The sequence below is a fragment of the Dreissena polymorpha genome, chromosome 15, assembly GCF_020536995.1.
Source record: "Dreissena polymorpha isolate Duluth1 chromosome 15, UMN_Dpol_1.0, whole genome shotgun sequence".
NCBI classification, from domain to species: Eukaryota; Metazoa; Mollusca; class Bivalvia; order Myida; family Dreissenidae; genus Dreissena; species Dreissena polymorpha.
The window spans coordinates 32737164-32751033 of NC_068369.1; the positions used below are offsets into that span (position 1 = coordinate 32737164).

At 33.7% G+C, this 13870-nt stretch overlaps 1 protein-coding gene across 4 annotated transcripts in view; it reads left to right on the forward strand.

Moving 5' to 3' along the window:
* LOC127861298 (transient receptor potential cation channel subfamily M member-like 2) overlaps nt 1-13870 on the forward strand; it is a 139255-nt gene that overhangs the window by 19380 nt on the left and 106005 nt on the right. For all 4 annotated transcript variants that reach the window (XR_008040157.1, XM_052399746.1, XM_052399747.1 and 1 more), the window contains exons 5-6: nt 1810-1927; nt 8405-8516. Coding sequence is in view for 3 of the 4 variants with exons in the window: in XM_052399746.1 (XP_052255706.1) it covers nt 1810-1927; nt 8405-8516 (230 nt within the window). In the remaining variant the exon portion in view is untranslated. The remainder of the gene's footprint in view (nt 1-1809; nt 1928-8404; nt 8517-13870) is intronic.

The window sequence follows — 13870 nt, forward strand, 5'->3', positions numbered from 1 at the left end:
AAATGTTGGCTATTATAAATAAAACGGATTTTGTGTGTGTAAACGTTATTATTTCGAAATATTTTATTAAATATTCGTTTATTCTGAGGGTTTATGGGGCTCTAATTGCAAGCTGTAAGATTCAATCGCCATTGGCGCTCTCTGCAATCGGAAACGTTAACAAATAATATCCAGACTTTAAAACAAAGTTAACTAAACTAAGCTTTTTAAATTATTTAATTTGAAACAGGTTATAATTATTGTTTTTGTCACTTGTAACTTGTAAGTCGCGTATTCATAGAATGGCATTTGTGTTATTAAGTGCACATATATACAAACAACACCTTAATGTTCGTTTATAAAAATTAATCTACGTGAGATTTATTATGAGTTTTTTTTACACATTTGAACAAATTGTGTGTTTTGTTAATATTTGATTAACACGCAGTTTTCTTTAGACACATTCAAATCACACTTTCAGAGCATCGTCATGTGAAATGGATCATATCGCGCTTCGGCTAGCGTAGCTCAGCCTAATCTACGTAAGTGCTCGGTCTTATCAGGCGCTGCGCTGACCGCTATAAATACAGCTTTATTTCGTGGTCTCATTAGGTATCTTCTGACCAGAAAGCGAGATGCACAGGCTGGGCTATAGATTCGCTGGTCACATATGAAATAAGACCAATTTTCGCATGACGCGGGTCTGAAAGTGTGATTCGAATGTGTCTTAAAAAACAGTTTGTTTCTTATAAAGAAAACATCGAAGCTAAATATTTATCGATAGAAAATTGAAGTGAAACATTGTTATTTATAGTAAACTGGCAAATTTGTGTTGCCTGTTCAGTCTTTCAATAAAGATCTCTATACCGACTGACCGAGTACAGCAAACATTTGTGACTAGACAATAAAACGATTTCTGTCTTATAATGACACTATACTATTTCGATAATTTATGTTTTCTCATATTCAAATCAATACTGTGTCATCAGCGTTTTTTGATAGGCCATTATGTATTCCCTGGACAATTAAGTGACCGAGTACCGAGTCGAAATACACAGTTTCACATCGATGCAAAACTCGGTTTTAATAGAAATATAAGTATTATGTAAACATATTTCATACACTATAATAGCGGAAATTATTAAAACAAACCTTTTTGTTGTTTTCTGTTGACCTTAAGCGAATATTGATAAATTAATTCCGATTGTCACAACTTTTTTCTATTAACAGCGTATCAGTTATCATTATGAAACAATAATGGAATGGAAATTATATGCATGTGAAAGTAAGAAATTTTGTTTTTCATTTAATACGTGTTTGCTGTACATGAAAAAGGTTTTATTGATCATTTAGAACAATGATATTGAGTTTTTACCGTTTTTCTCCCGTTGATCTGATAAGAAATCGCCTGTTATTAAGGTTGCTAATTAATAGCCGCAGCTGCTATGCTGCGTGCGTATATATATGCGTGTATTTCTGCACTTAATTACTTGACATGCAAGTAAACTTCTGAATTACACACACGTTCATTTACAGAGCTGTGTTACGCGATTTTAACGTAACACGTAGTGGACTTTTTTCTTGATGCAAACATGTTATTTAAAATACACTCTTAAGCAACTTCTTTATCGGAGCGGGTGCGGGCTGAGTTTGATTTGAATCGTATTACCCCGAAAACCAATTATCAAAGCACAACTATTAACATTAGTTGTTCGTGCAAACAACTAAAAACAACACAATCACTTAACAATGCGTACACACGTATGCCTTAGACGGAAACATACTGACATACTTGTACTTAAAAGTTTTACTATTCATATATTATTTCAGGAGGACATTCACCCGGGACGATGTAAGGAAACAAATTACTGGCCATGGTAAAAGCGACGATGATATTCCATACAATTTTGCTCCCGGTGACCAGGTGATGATCCGTAAGAGCGGGATGGTGAGTTAATAATTATGTAAAGCAAGAAACTATGGTTGCGATTTTGCTCCCAGTGCCCTAATAATGAGCCTTGAGATCGCGAAGTCCAATGACTCGAATGACTCATCGATCGACAATATGGAGCAGGCACGTTAAGAAAAAATGTGTTATGTAAATTATTACTCAATTTTGAAGTGGTTATGGTCATCATAGTGCGTAGTACTATGATAATTTATGGATAATAAGATGTTGTTCACAGTATATACTAAAAACCTCATCGTATATAAAAGGTTAGTTAGATTTATGTCAAACTGGAATGTATGAAGCGAACTAGAATACATAGATGATTGATACAGAAAATCGGGACACATTTATTGTGGCAACAATTTACGACTTTACAATGTAACAAAATCAAAGTTTCCTTCTGGGATCGAATTACCTGGAAGGTTATTTTGGATTATGTTCAATGCGTAAGTTAATTATAAGAAATGCAATGTTCAAAAAAAGGAGAACAACAATGGTTTTCTCTTTCCTTTTCTAACAATTTAGTTTTTTTTGTTATAATTTAATTTACAGATGCGTACGTACGGCATGGTTTGAGAAGTATGAAATGTATCACAACGAAAAGCTCTATATGGCTTTTACTCAGTGGTGGACGTTTGAGATCTATATTAATATATACCAACTCAACATATTTTTAACATATTTATAAAGGATTTCAAAGCATAATGTTTTTAATTAAAAATAGTAACATATTTTAAGTTGTTATCTAGTTAAAATGTAAGCGGAAACCAAATATATTAATTTTCTGTGATAATTGTCATTGTTCCGCGAAAATGGTTTTGATTCAGATTAACTTTTTTCTACAATTGCAATGATCTTATAGTGTATAAATATATGTTTTGTTCTTATTTAAAACGGACTTATAGTTAACCTGCATTGATTACTTTACCTATAACATGACTGAAATATTTTTGGAAATGCTTAGTTGCTCAAAATATACTAATGTATATTTATGTTCACCAAACAGAAATAAATACAATTAAATCTAATATTTTAAAACATATTGAATCTAATATTTTAAAACTCACGTTAAGTAAAATTTGTTTTACTTGAGTGTTTTCTTATTGTAAATTTATGATTTTAAGCCTCAATCAACATAGTCTGGTAACATATAAATGTGTTGATTGTTTATACGCTGCATTATTTTCATTTTCATATAAATGTCATTTCTTCCTGCAAGTCACACATAAGAACTAAATTTTGCAGGAAGAAATCCTATTACCATTTAAAATAAAATGTAAATAATGAAAGTTATACAAAACTCGCAATCAAGGAAAACAATTGTCCATATATGTACCGACTTTTTCATTTATACGAGAAAATGCATGCTCCTTTTAACAACACAAACTCTTTATTTAGTTTTTTATGTGTACAATCTGTGAGGACGTTCACTCGCAAAGGCGGTCATATTTCGAACGTTACGACAACCCTTGACCATTCGTAGCTTTTACTATTGAACGTACGCATTCGTAGCAGGTGGTTGCGTCCTATTTGTTTTATGAAACGATTGGATTTTCGTTCGACTTTCCTAAGTATACTTATGTAAGCAAACGTGCGTACGAACTTTAATGAAACAGCCCGATTGCCACGTAAACGTAAGAAACACAATAAATCGTTGCAATGCTTTGAATTTATTGCGTATGTGACACGAATGCATTATTTGAAAAAAAACACAGCGCTCTGTGGGATGTGTGGAAATCGCAAAGCGACCTAATCGCGTTTCTTTCGTAAAAAAAACAGTTGTACCGTTACGTTGTTCGTGCGGAGCTCAAAACGCCGTAAAAATATGTAGAACAAGGAGATGTGCGCTGTACAGTCGCAAACAGCGCTATTGGAACACTGTGGCGCGCCATGCAATCGCTTAGAACGATATGATGCGGCGATCGTTTAAAACAAGTTTAAAGTTGTTGTTGTTGAGAAAGTGCTGTGGGAACATTTTGGCAACGCTATTGGGCTCCACCGTGAGCGAATATTTTCTGCTTTAAATGAGTTTGTTCGCACGCTGTATATATGTAGATGGCGTTTGCACTGAAACCGCGCATCGACTACTAGCCTTAAGAACTATGTATGCACTTGGTCAAGTTTATCTTTGAATGCTAAAGGAATGCCGTAACTACGCGGTTTGAGTAACAGAGAATACCCATTTAGTATATTTTTCGGCGCATCTGCTTAACCCAGCTTTTCAACTTGAATGGTCTTAACATAACGCCAGGAGACCCAAGTGAATATACAGCTTTATTTCAATTGGCTGATTAAAGCACAATCCCACGGAAAACTTTTTTTGGCCCAGTTACAATAACGCATTACCGGAAAATGCCATCCCCAAGACTTTCAGGGTCAGAGCTGGGTCAGTTAATCGTCGGGGGAAGTCGGAATGGGCAATAAAATATCGGTATATGTCATTTAAATAAATTGCAATATTATTATTGCAAACATTTTTTTTAAAAGGGCTGTAACAATGTTTTAATCTTGTGTAGTGACAAATATAAGCGTTTAAATTTGAAACGTTACAGTTTAGATCATGAAGTAAATACAAATAGATGCGTATTAAAATAGACGGTTTTCTGGTTGGTTACATAAGCAAAGCAACAAAGACTGAGGAATAAGGAACTGGTTCCCTTATGCTTATTCAGCCACGAAAAAGGAACTGGTTTATTGAAGAGCACATCTTAATACAAATGTAAAGGTTAAGTAAACATACTTTGCTTGGTTGACATGAACAATGAATTTTTGTTATATGTAACAGTTTTGTAATTATCAGCTTATTAAGAAGGCATTTTTAGAATAAATAATTTGATAGTAAACATACATGGAATAGATTATTTGAAAATAAACAGCAAAATGCGGTTTATGTGAAGTTAAATTTAAATTAATAACTTGCCAGGTATTCGGCTAAATAAGGAACAATGAACTTGTTCCTCGTTTCTAAGTAAGAAACGAACGTAGGAGTACGAAATATTACGCATTATTCAGATTATATGAATTATAATGCTTTGTCAAACTATAAATATACAAAGAATTATTGTATTGTCATTTTGTACAGTTTGGCACATGCGAATGATTCACTTATTTATAAGTGAGATAATGTCAGTTTCATATTCGGTTAAATAAACACTAAGAACCTTGTTATTATGTTTGTATTTAGCCACGAAAAAGGAACTAGCTTTATTATTAATAAATTACAAAGACACGTTCATAAATTAAACCAAACATAATATCACAACTACATGTACATTTATTTTAATAGTCTTGCGAAATACATTTAATTTTTAATCAAATCTTGTTGTTTTGTTTTAATCAGATAATTTCTTTCATTTTTCGGTTAGAAACATGAAGATTTAAAAATTGTTTTCATGTTGTAAGTAAGACAATGCCAGTTCCTTTTATGATTTAATCAGATAAAAAAAATCGGTGTGAAAAATAAATAACGAACTGGTTATGTTTTGCCTTTCAGCCGCGAAACATTATTTGTTGTGTTACTAAGCAAAAAATACATTAAAAAATTCCTTAAATTGATAAATACAATATCCTACCTACATATACTATTGTTCGCTATGATATGATGTACATTTGATTCATTTGAATTGATTTATTAAGTAAGACAATTCCAGTTCCTTTTACGGTTTTAATTAGGAATAAGGAATAAGGAACTTACTTATCATTAAATCAACAAGAAATGCGTCACAAAAATAGGTTAAATGTCCTATCTATATTATGCAATAATCCTCGATTTTGCGTGCTACATTTTGTTCTATTTGTTTGTTTGTGAAAGAACATGAAAGTTCCTTAATCGCTTGAATTAGGAATAAATAATTGGTTCCTGATTTTTCTTATTTAGCCGCGGTACAGGAACTGGACTGTAACTAAATGAAACTACACAGAAATGTATTATAAACATATGTGTAATATACTTCCTTTATATGCAATCATTTTTAATGATATGTAGTAAACGTTTTTAATGTTTTTTTCGTATACAACTGTCAAAAAGGAAATGTCCTATAATTACATAACACTTTGAAAAATGTATCACAAGTTGATGAACTTTATATGTTACCTATATAAAAAATGTACATAGGTATGTGGTACACTTTGGTTCATTTCATTTATATTTTGATTAATAAAATGGCAGTTCCTTATTCGGTTGAGTATGGAAACAATGCACCGGCTCAGTTTCATTATCCATCAACGAAAAATGAACTGGAGTACACTGTCACATGTACGAAAAAAAGTAGAAATATACTTGACAACATTTGTTGGTTTCTTGATTAGATGTAAACTAATTTTATAGGGTTGAACTTTGGTTGAAGTTAATTGTCAGAGAAGAAAATTCCAGTTCGGTCTGAACAAGTAATACTTTTTAAGCGCGGAGAAGAAACTTGACTATTAATCATAGTACATTAATGCAAAAAGTACAAAGCTACAGTTTCTTATATAGTTTGAATATGAAGTACAAAACTATTTCCTTATTTCGTATTTTTGAATAAGTTAATAATTAAGATTACATTTGGTTTTGTTACGATTTACTTAAGAATTGCATGCACTATCTAAAAAAAACTTATATAAAATTTGTGATGCTTGATTAAGGAATAAGGGAATGCTACTTATGTTGATAATAATGATTGATTCACAACTACGTAATACCGTTATGACCATCGTGGTTGCACATTGAAATCCAGAGGGGGGCAATGCGAAAGTGCGGTAGTACGATGCCAACAATGCGATAGTTTGATAGCAACAGTGCGATAGTACGATGGCGACAATGCGACAGCGCGATAGTACGATCGCCACAATGCGATATTCATACCCTTCTGTCGCCATCGTATCATCGTATTGCCATTATCGTACTATCGCGTTATCGTACTGTCGTCTTTGTAATATCGCATTGTCGCCATCGTACTATCGCACTGTCGCCATCGTATTGTCGCATTGTCGCCATAGTACTATCGCACTGTCGCCATCGTATTGTCGCACTGACCTCATCGTATTATCGCACTATCGCATTGTCGCCATCGACTATCGCACTGTCGTCATCGTATTATCGCATTGTCGCCATCGTACTATCGCATTGTCGCCATCGTACTATCGCGTTGTCACATTGTCGCCATCGCTCTATCGGATTGTCGCCATCGCACTATCGCATTGTCGCCATCGTACTATCGCATTGTTGTCATCGTACTATCGCATTGTTGCCCTCTGGATTAAAATGTGTAACTACAATGGCCATAACGGTATTCCGTACAAAACGGAGGCGATAGTACGTTGACAAAACCGCGACAGTAGTATAACGATAAAAGCGGATTGCGGTGACAATAACGAAACAGTACAAACACATTAAAGCAAAAGCACAAGAATAAGATGACAATAACGTGTCAGTTCGACGGTGCTAACGGGAAATTATATAGCATCGCACATTAGTAGTATCTTGGCTTTGTAATCGTTATTTCGCTATCATTTTTCACTGGGTTTATTTCTTCATCGGGGTGTCTGATTTGCGTTACAATATCGTATAATGCTGCAGGTTATCTCCAATATGGTAGTAGTAATATAGCGTTGTGATTCGTTGGTTATTTTATTTTTACGTCAAAAATCGTGTGTTATCTGACGAGATTTTACTCGAAACTTGACTCTTTCATGATAATGACGAGATGTAAATCTGTGGTTCGTTTAACAAGGACGTGTGTCAAATCAAATTTAATATCGTGTTCGTGATCAGTTAATGTCCGGCGTCGCATGACTTGTGACAACATTGAGCTCCTCACCACGCTTTAGTCCACAACGAATCGAATTCTTAGAATATTGGTCGGTTGTCTAAAATCTAGATCGACCATTAACGTTTGATAGGTGCGTTGCAACCACTCTATATGCCACATTTAGGACGCGATCATACAGACATTTGAAAAGAAAACAATATTTGTATCATATCTAGACCAAGTTCTAATTTGTGTAAAGCCGAATTTAAAAAGTTGGGTTAACAACTTTTATAGATTCTATTATGGTGTGTATATTGAATTCAAGTAAATGATTGAGGGGCAAAATTATTGCTCTTGTGTACAAAATATCACGGACATTTAGTAGCTCTTGTCCTGACATTGTCAGTCAGTAATTATAGTTTGATGACAATCGTTTCAACTGTAAATTTACTTAAAATATTATATGATACTGCTTTTGATAAAACGAAAAGTAAATAATTGTATATCATTGCATTTGAGTAATTAGAATGTTCGTACGCTCCATTTGTTAGCAAATACATGTGCAGTATGTTTATATTGTTTAAGTGAAAAACAAAACACTGAAAAATACATACACGTTAATAGTGTTACCTCGTTTGTAAAAGAACAATACATAATATTTCGGTTTATGTTTAACGTTGCATTTCAACACTTGTTTATGGCGCGCGTCTATTCTTTGAATATCAATACTGCTTAATTTTTACAGACAAAAGGAAAAGTTGGTACAGTAATGGTCGCCTGCAAAGATAGTCTCATCATACGAGTGTGCGGGTCTTCTTATTCATACAGCCGGGAAGATGTTACGTTAATGAACCGAGGTAAGGATAGCCACGGAAAGCATAGCACTCGTTTTAGTTAGGAGATTAAGAATAAGTAATATGATCATGTAAGTTATATTTCGCTGCGAAGACTATGGTATTCACTTCAGTGAAATCGCTTAAACGTTCACATTTGAAGATCATTTACTTTAATTCGATCATGATTAGGCTTAATTTAGTAGGTGTTTATTGGCTATAAACGTTTTCAAGAGAAGAACGAGCGTACACCGAAACTGCAGTATAAGGTCATGTTTTACGTTTACATGAACACGGTGCCTAAACCACGTGACATTTTCGGATCTGTGTTGGGAGAATAAAGCGCGACCCATTTAACATTTTTAAGGATCTCCTTTTAAATATTTCACCATTTTTAAAAGGGATAAAGTCGAGAGCCCGCTCAAGCGTTAGACTTTTCCAACGATATCATAATATCTTTAAACAAATAAGTATTTTTTCAGTAAAGTGCAACCGCGCGTTTGAACGGTTACAAAATGGCGGATCAGTGTGGGGACTTCAAATTACAAACGCGCGGTTGGACATCATACGACGAGTATAAATACGTCTTTTATTGTATACCGCACACAGAACGATCAACGAGTTTTTTTTTAAAAACATTCCTTATTAATAAGAAAACGCTCTTGCAAATTCGTCTTAAATCAGAATATAAGAATAACGTGTTATTATGCTCTTTAAGTGTGTGCTGGAGGGGGTAGGGGTGCAAAAAGTCACTGCCTTTTTCTTCCGTCGGAACTCCACTTTTGATCGTATTGAGTTTGCGTGATATTTTAACTAATTTCCAAGAAAATAATTGTCCGTTATCTTTGATTATAACAAAGTAATTTTGTAACACACTTATCAATATTGACAAAACTGTATATGCCCTTTTCTTTTAAGGTTGACATATATAATATCATTAGGTTCCATAATTGTTTAAGTGAATTATTGCCACGTATTATATATTACAATACTTGATAGGGTTTAATTTTGATCTTGTTTTGATCTTGGACGCTAATTATCAGAATTTCACGAAACTTTATATGTAGTATCCTTATTGGGAAAACATGAGTGTAGGTACAGGTTGTTCCGCTCCAAAAAAAAACTTTATAAATAATAGTACGTTTATGCGCGTATCGACATGTCGTTGCTCTCGAGCTAGTATTCAGGGAGTTATTGACTCTTGAATAAATATATGTTTCCTCACCACACACGAACAGTGGTCCGATTTGGATGGAACATGATATAAGCATCGGTATAGAGTGTGCATTCGCATATCCTAAAATGTGTCTTCGCCAATGCATTTGAAGAATTATTGCCATTTTATTAACAATTAAACATTTACTAATGAAGCTTTACGTTTTTATGTACAATCTCATAGGCCAACGATCAGAATATAGCGACACAGCATGTGCTATACGGTGGATGGGCGTATAATGTCAGGTCATCCCGAGGCAGTGATTTTCAAAAGGGATGTTGACATTCGATTGCTAATTTGTTTTCGCGTGGGATGTGGGACACCAATGATCCAAACTTATGAAAACTTATATGAAGTTTATAATGTGCGTGCAGATATTTTAACATCATTCCGCAACAATGTGAGGTCAATCTCATTGTTCCGGCCCAACAATTTATAGGAGAGTTATCGGCTTCTTTTTTTTGTTCTCTTGCTTCCAATTTATAAATACATCGACCAAGCGCAAGCATCCATCAGATTCACTTACATTCTTGTAGGCTCTGGCAACCACAAACATTTAAGAAACCTGATATTTTATAAACATTTAAATGCATAGTAAAATAAATAATGTCCACCTATATTGGTTATTCCTCTTTATGGATTGGTTTACAATTATATATTGTATCTTTATATCGATACACTACACAAAAAGGAATTTTACAAGAATTATTTATGTCAATTGAACAATGAAAACATTGAAATTATAGTAAAATTCAATTACTTAGGTATCACATTTAATTATAATGGTTCTCTATTAAGCAATTATACCCCTCAATAAATAATCCTTAAAGGCATAGACTGACGTTCTGTCCCTTCCTTCATAGAGTAAAACTCAAAGTAAAAACGATATTACTTATTCTTTACATGTTAGTTGTACCTAGAATAACATATGGTTGCGAGGTTTGGAGGGTCTATTAAACATTGAGATAGACTAAATATATCTCAAATTCTGTAAATATATATAAGATGTCCGCCACCAAACATCAAAAGCAGTCGTCTAAGGTCGAGCTAGGCTGTTCACCATGATTGTTCCTAAATAACGTTGCATAATTATTCGCCAAACACCTCTTTACGATCGATGTATAATAACCATATCACATATGATACGTTGGCTAAAACTAATTTCAAACTTTGCTAGACAAACGCTATTAAAACCGTGTATAGTCTTAAGCTATATATATAGCATGAAAACGTAAACTTAACATACCTTTATCACAAACTTAAACAAGGTCTTCGAGATCAGTGCGTCCAGGCATGGTCTGAAAAAATAAAGTAAAAAAGTTTATTATGTTACTTTTAAAAATTAACATGTATTTGCAAGTAGAAAGTATATAAAGTGTTGATAATGCTTGCAAAAGAAATATTATGGCAAGATTTCTACTAAGTGCTCAACTATTAGAAATTGAAACTCTTAGATACAATTTCATTTAAAGATAAAACAACAAATGCAAACTATGTAGCAATTTCATGGACTAATCAAAATATCACTTTTTATCCTTCCTCTGTTGCACACATTGGAGTAATAAGACATGGTCGAATACATTTTTGTATCTCCGGTCAACAGGAAGTAGTGTATCCCTACGCACGATGTGACACATAGTTGAGGGTAACCTTTCCAATACAATACACATGGGTTTAGTATTTTACCAATACCGGCTGCTATCGCAATTGTAGACCAAGACAAATATCAAGTTCTCGATTCGTTTTTTATTTCTTGTCATATTTTCAATAGGAAAGTATTAAAAGGAACAGTTTAAAGTGAACTTTTGTGTACGTGACACAATCGGTAGTTATTCGGTCGTCTTGAATGTTGTGTACATGTAGGAGGCTCTACAAGAATAATTGTATTGTTATGTCAATTTATCATTTGTCTTTGATAAAATGTGTCAACGGAATGAAGCGGGATAAATCGAATACATGGTTGGTGCCGAGATGGAGAAAGTTTAAAGATTGAGAAAACTCGCTAACTCTCGCCCTATTTTCTTTTTCTAAGCTTCAACGGATATATATATAAATTATTTAAAAATAATTCAATAATTAAATAAATATATATATATATATATATATATATATATATATATATATATATATATATATATATATATATATATATATATATATATGAATAAATATATTTATAAATGAATAAATATATTCATTTATATAAACGACTGCTGGAATGTCGAGATTGCAATTCACTACCATCCGTCTTTTCCGTAACCTCGATGATAGTGCTTGGCTGAAACTGGTGGATATGTGCATAGGTTCACAATACACTGATCCTAGAATTCGCTCCAGTTTATAAAAAAACACTAATTAACCCGATACATACAACGCCGTCCATTATATCAATCAATCATAATTTGATTTAAATAATAACGGTTGATACGGTGTGTGATTTCGAAAGGAATATAAATAGTTCAGTTTTATTTGTATCATATGATAAGTGGGCTTTTCCTTAAGATTACGTGTCCGGGATACTTCAGTTAGAGGTCATCTCTTTACATAATTCCATTTGTAAGGCGCTTGCTTCTTGATATGTAAAAATTCATTGGTTGGTATTAATAGAATTTCACAAAGGCTTTACTGAAGCTTTTGCGAATAATACGTGTCGCGGAAGTGCATTAATCAAAGACGACGTCATAGTCACATGGAATTTGTTTTGGTGTTTAGCGTGCTTTTGCGGGATGTGGTATTTTTTGCGGGTGTTTTAGAGTGTTTATTTCGTCAAATTCTGATGGCACAGTACTGCTTTCAAGATGAGGAAACACAAACTACCGAAATAATATAGTGTCATGATTAGACGGCAATCGTTTCATTATTTAACCACAACTGTTTGCCGTACTCGTTCAGTCGGTATTGAAATCGTTCTTGAAAGACTGAATAGGCTACCGTAATTTGTCAGTTTGCTATAAATAACACAGTTCGACCTCAATTTTCTTTCGAAAATTATTGTGCTAAGATGTTCCATTTGAAAGAAACCAAGATATTTTGTAATTACCCGCGTCATGCGAAAATGACTCTTATGTCATATGCGGCTGGTGTAGCTATGGTCCAGCCTGCGCAACTCGCAGTAGGTCAGGAGATGCCTTAGTGGACCTCGAAACCTTGTGTGATTTATTGCGGACAGGGCAGCTCCTGAACACACTGCGCAGACAGGACTTTAGCTACGCCAGCCAACGCGCCATACGACACATTTTTACATGACGCGGCTCGAAAAGAATTATTTCAATATGTTGAAGGAAAACTGGGTGTTAATCAAATATTAGAATACCCTATATTTCGATGGTAAAAAATACAGTCATAATAAGCAATGTGAGAATACAAATGATGTAGTGGTAGAAGTAGTAGTAGTAGTAATAGTAGTAGTAGTAGTAGTAGTAGTAGTAGTAGTAGTAGTAGTAGTAGTAGTAGTAGTAGTAGTAGTAGTAGTAGTAGTAGTAGTAGTAGTAGTAGTAGTAGTAGAAGTAGTAGTAGTAGTAGTAGTAGTAGTATAAGTAGTTATAGTAGTAGAAGTAGGAAATGTATCCTATCATTATCGTTATCATCATTTTTGATCATTTTAGTAGTAATTGAAATAATCATTGGAATAATCATTATTAGTATTATATGAATAATAATTATATGAATTATGGTGCTTTATATGATACAATTTCGCTTTTATGCAACTGACATATTTCGTTAAGGCCGATATTTAAGACCGATTGGTGAATATTTCAGCGATATATCAGTATAATTGCATCTCTTTTATATAGACAACGCTGTCATACTTTACACAAAAACTCATAGATTACCTTGAGGTCAAATGTCCTATGCGATGAATAACATTGACAATGCACAACAGCCTGACCGTAATCCCATGCAAAATACATTTTGTATACCTCAGTTAAGATAATGTACACATTTTAGCGTAGCTGCGTTAATGCTCTTCAGGAGTAACACTGTCCGTTATTAAGTCACGCCATGGTTTCTGGATTCATGATCGGACGTTGTAGCTCCTGGCAAGACTGTGCGGATGTACAGGCTGCGGGTGAAGCTACGCTGGTCATATATGATATAAGAATCATTTTTGAATCACGCGGTGCTTATTACGTTCTCTATTTACATTGTATTGACTTTTATA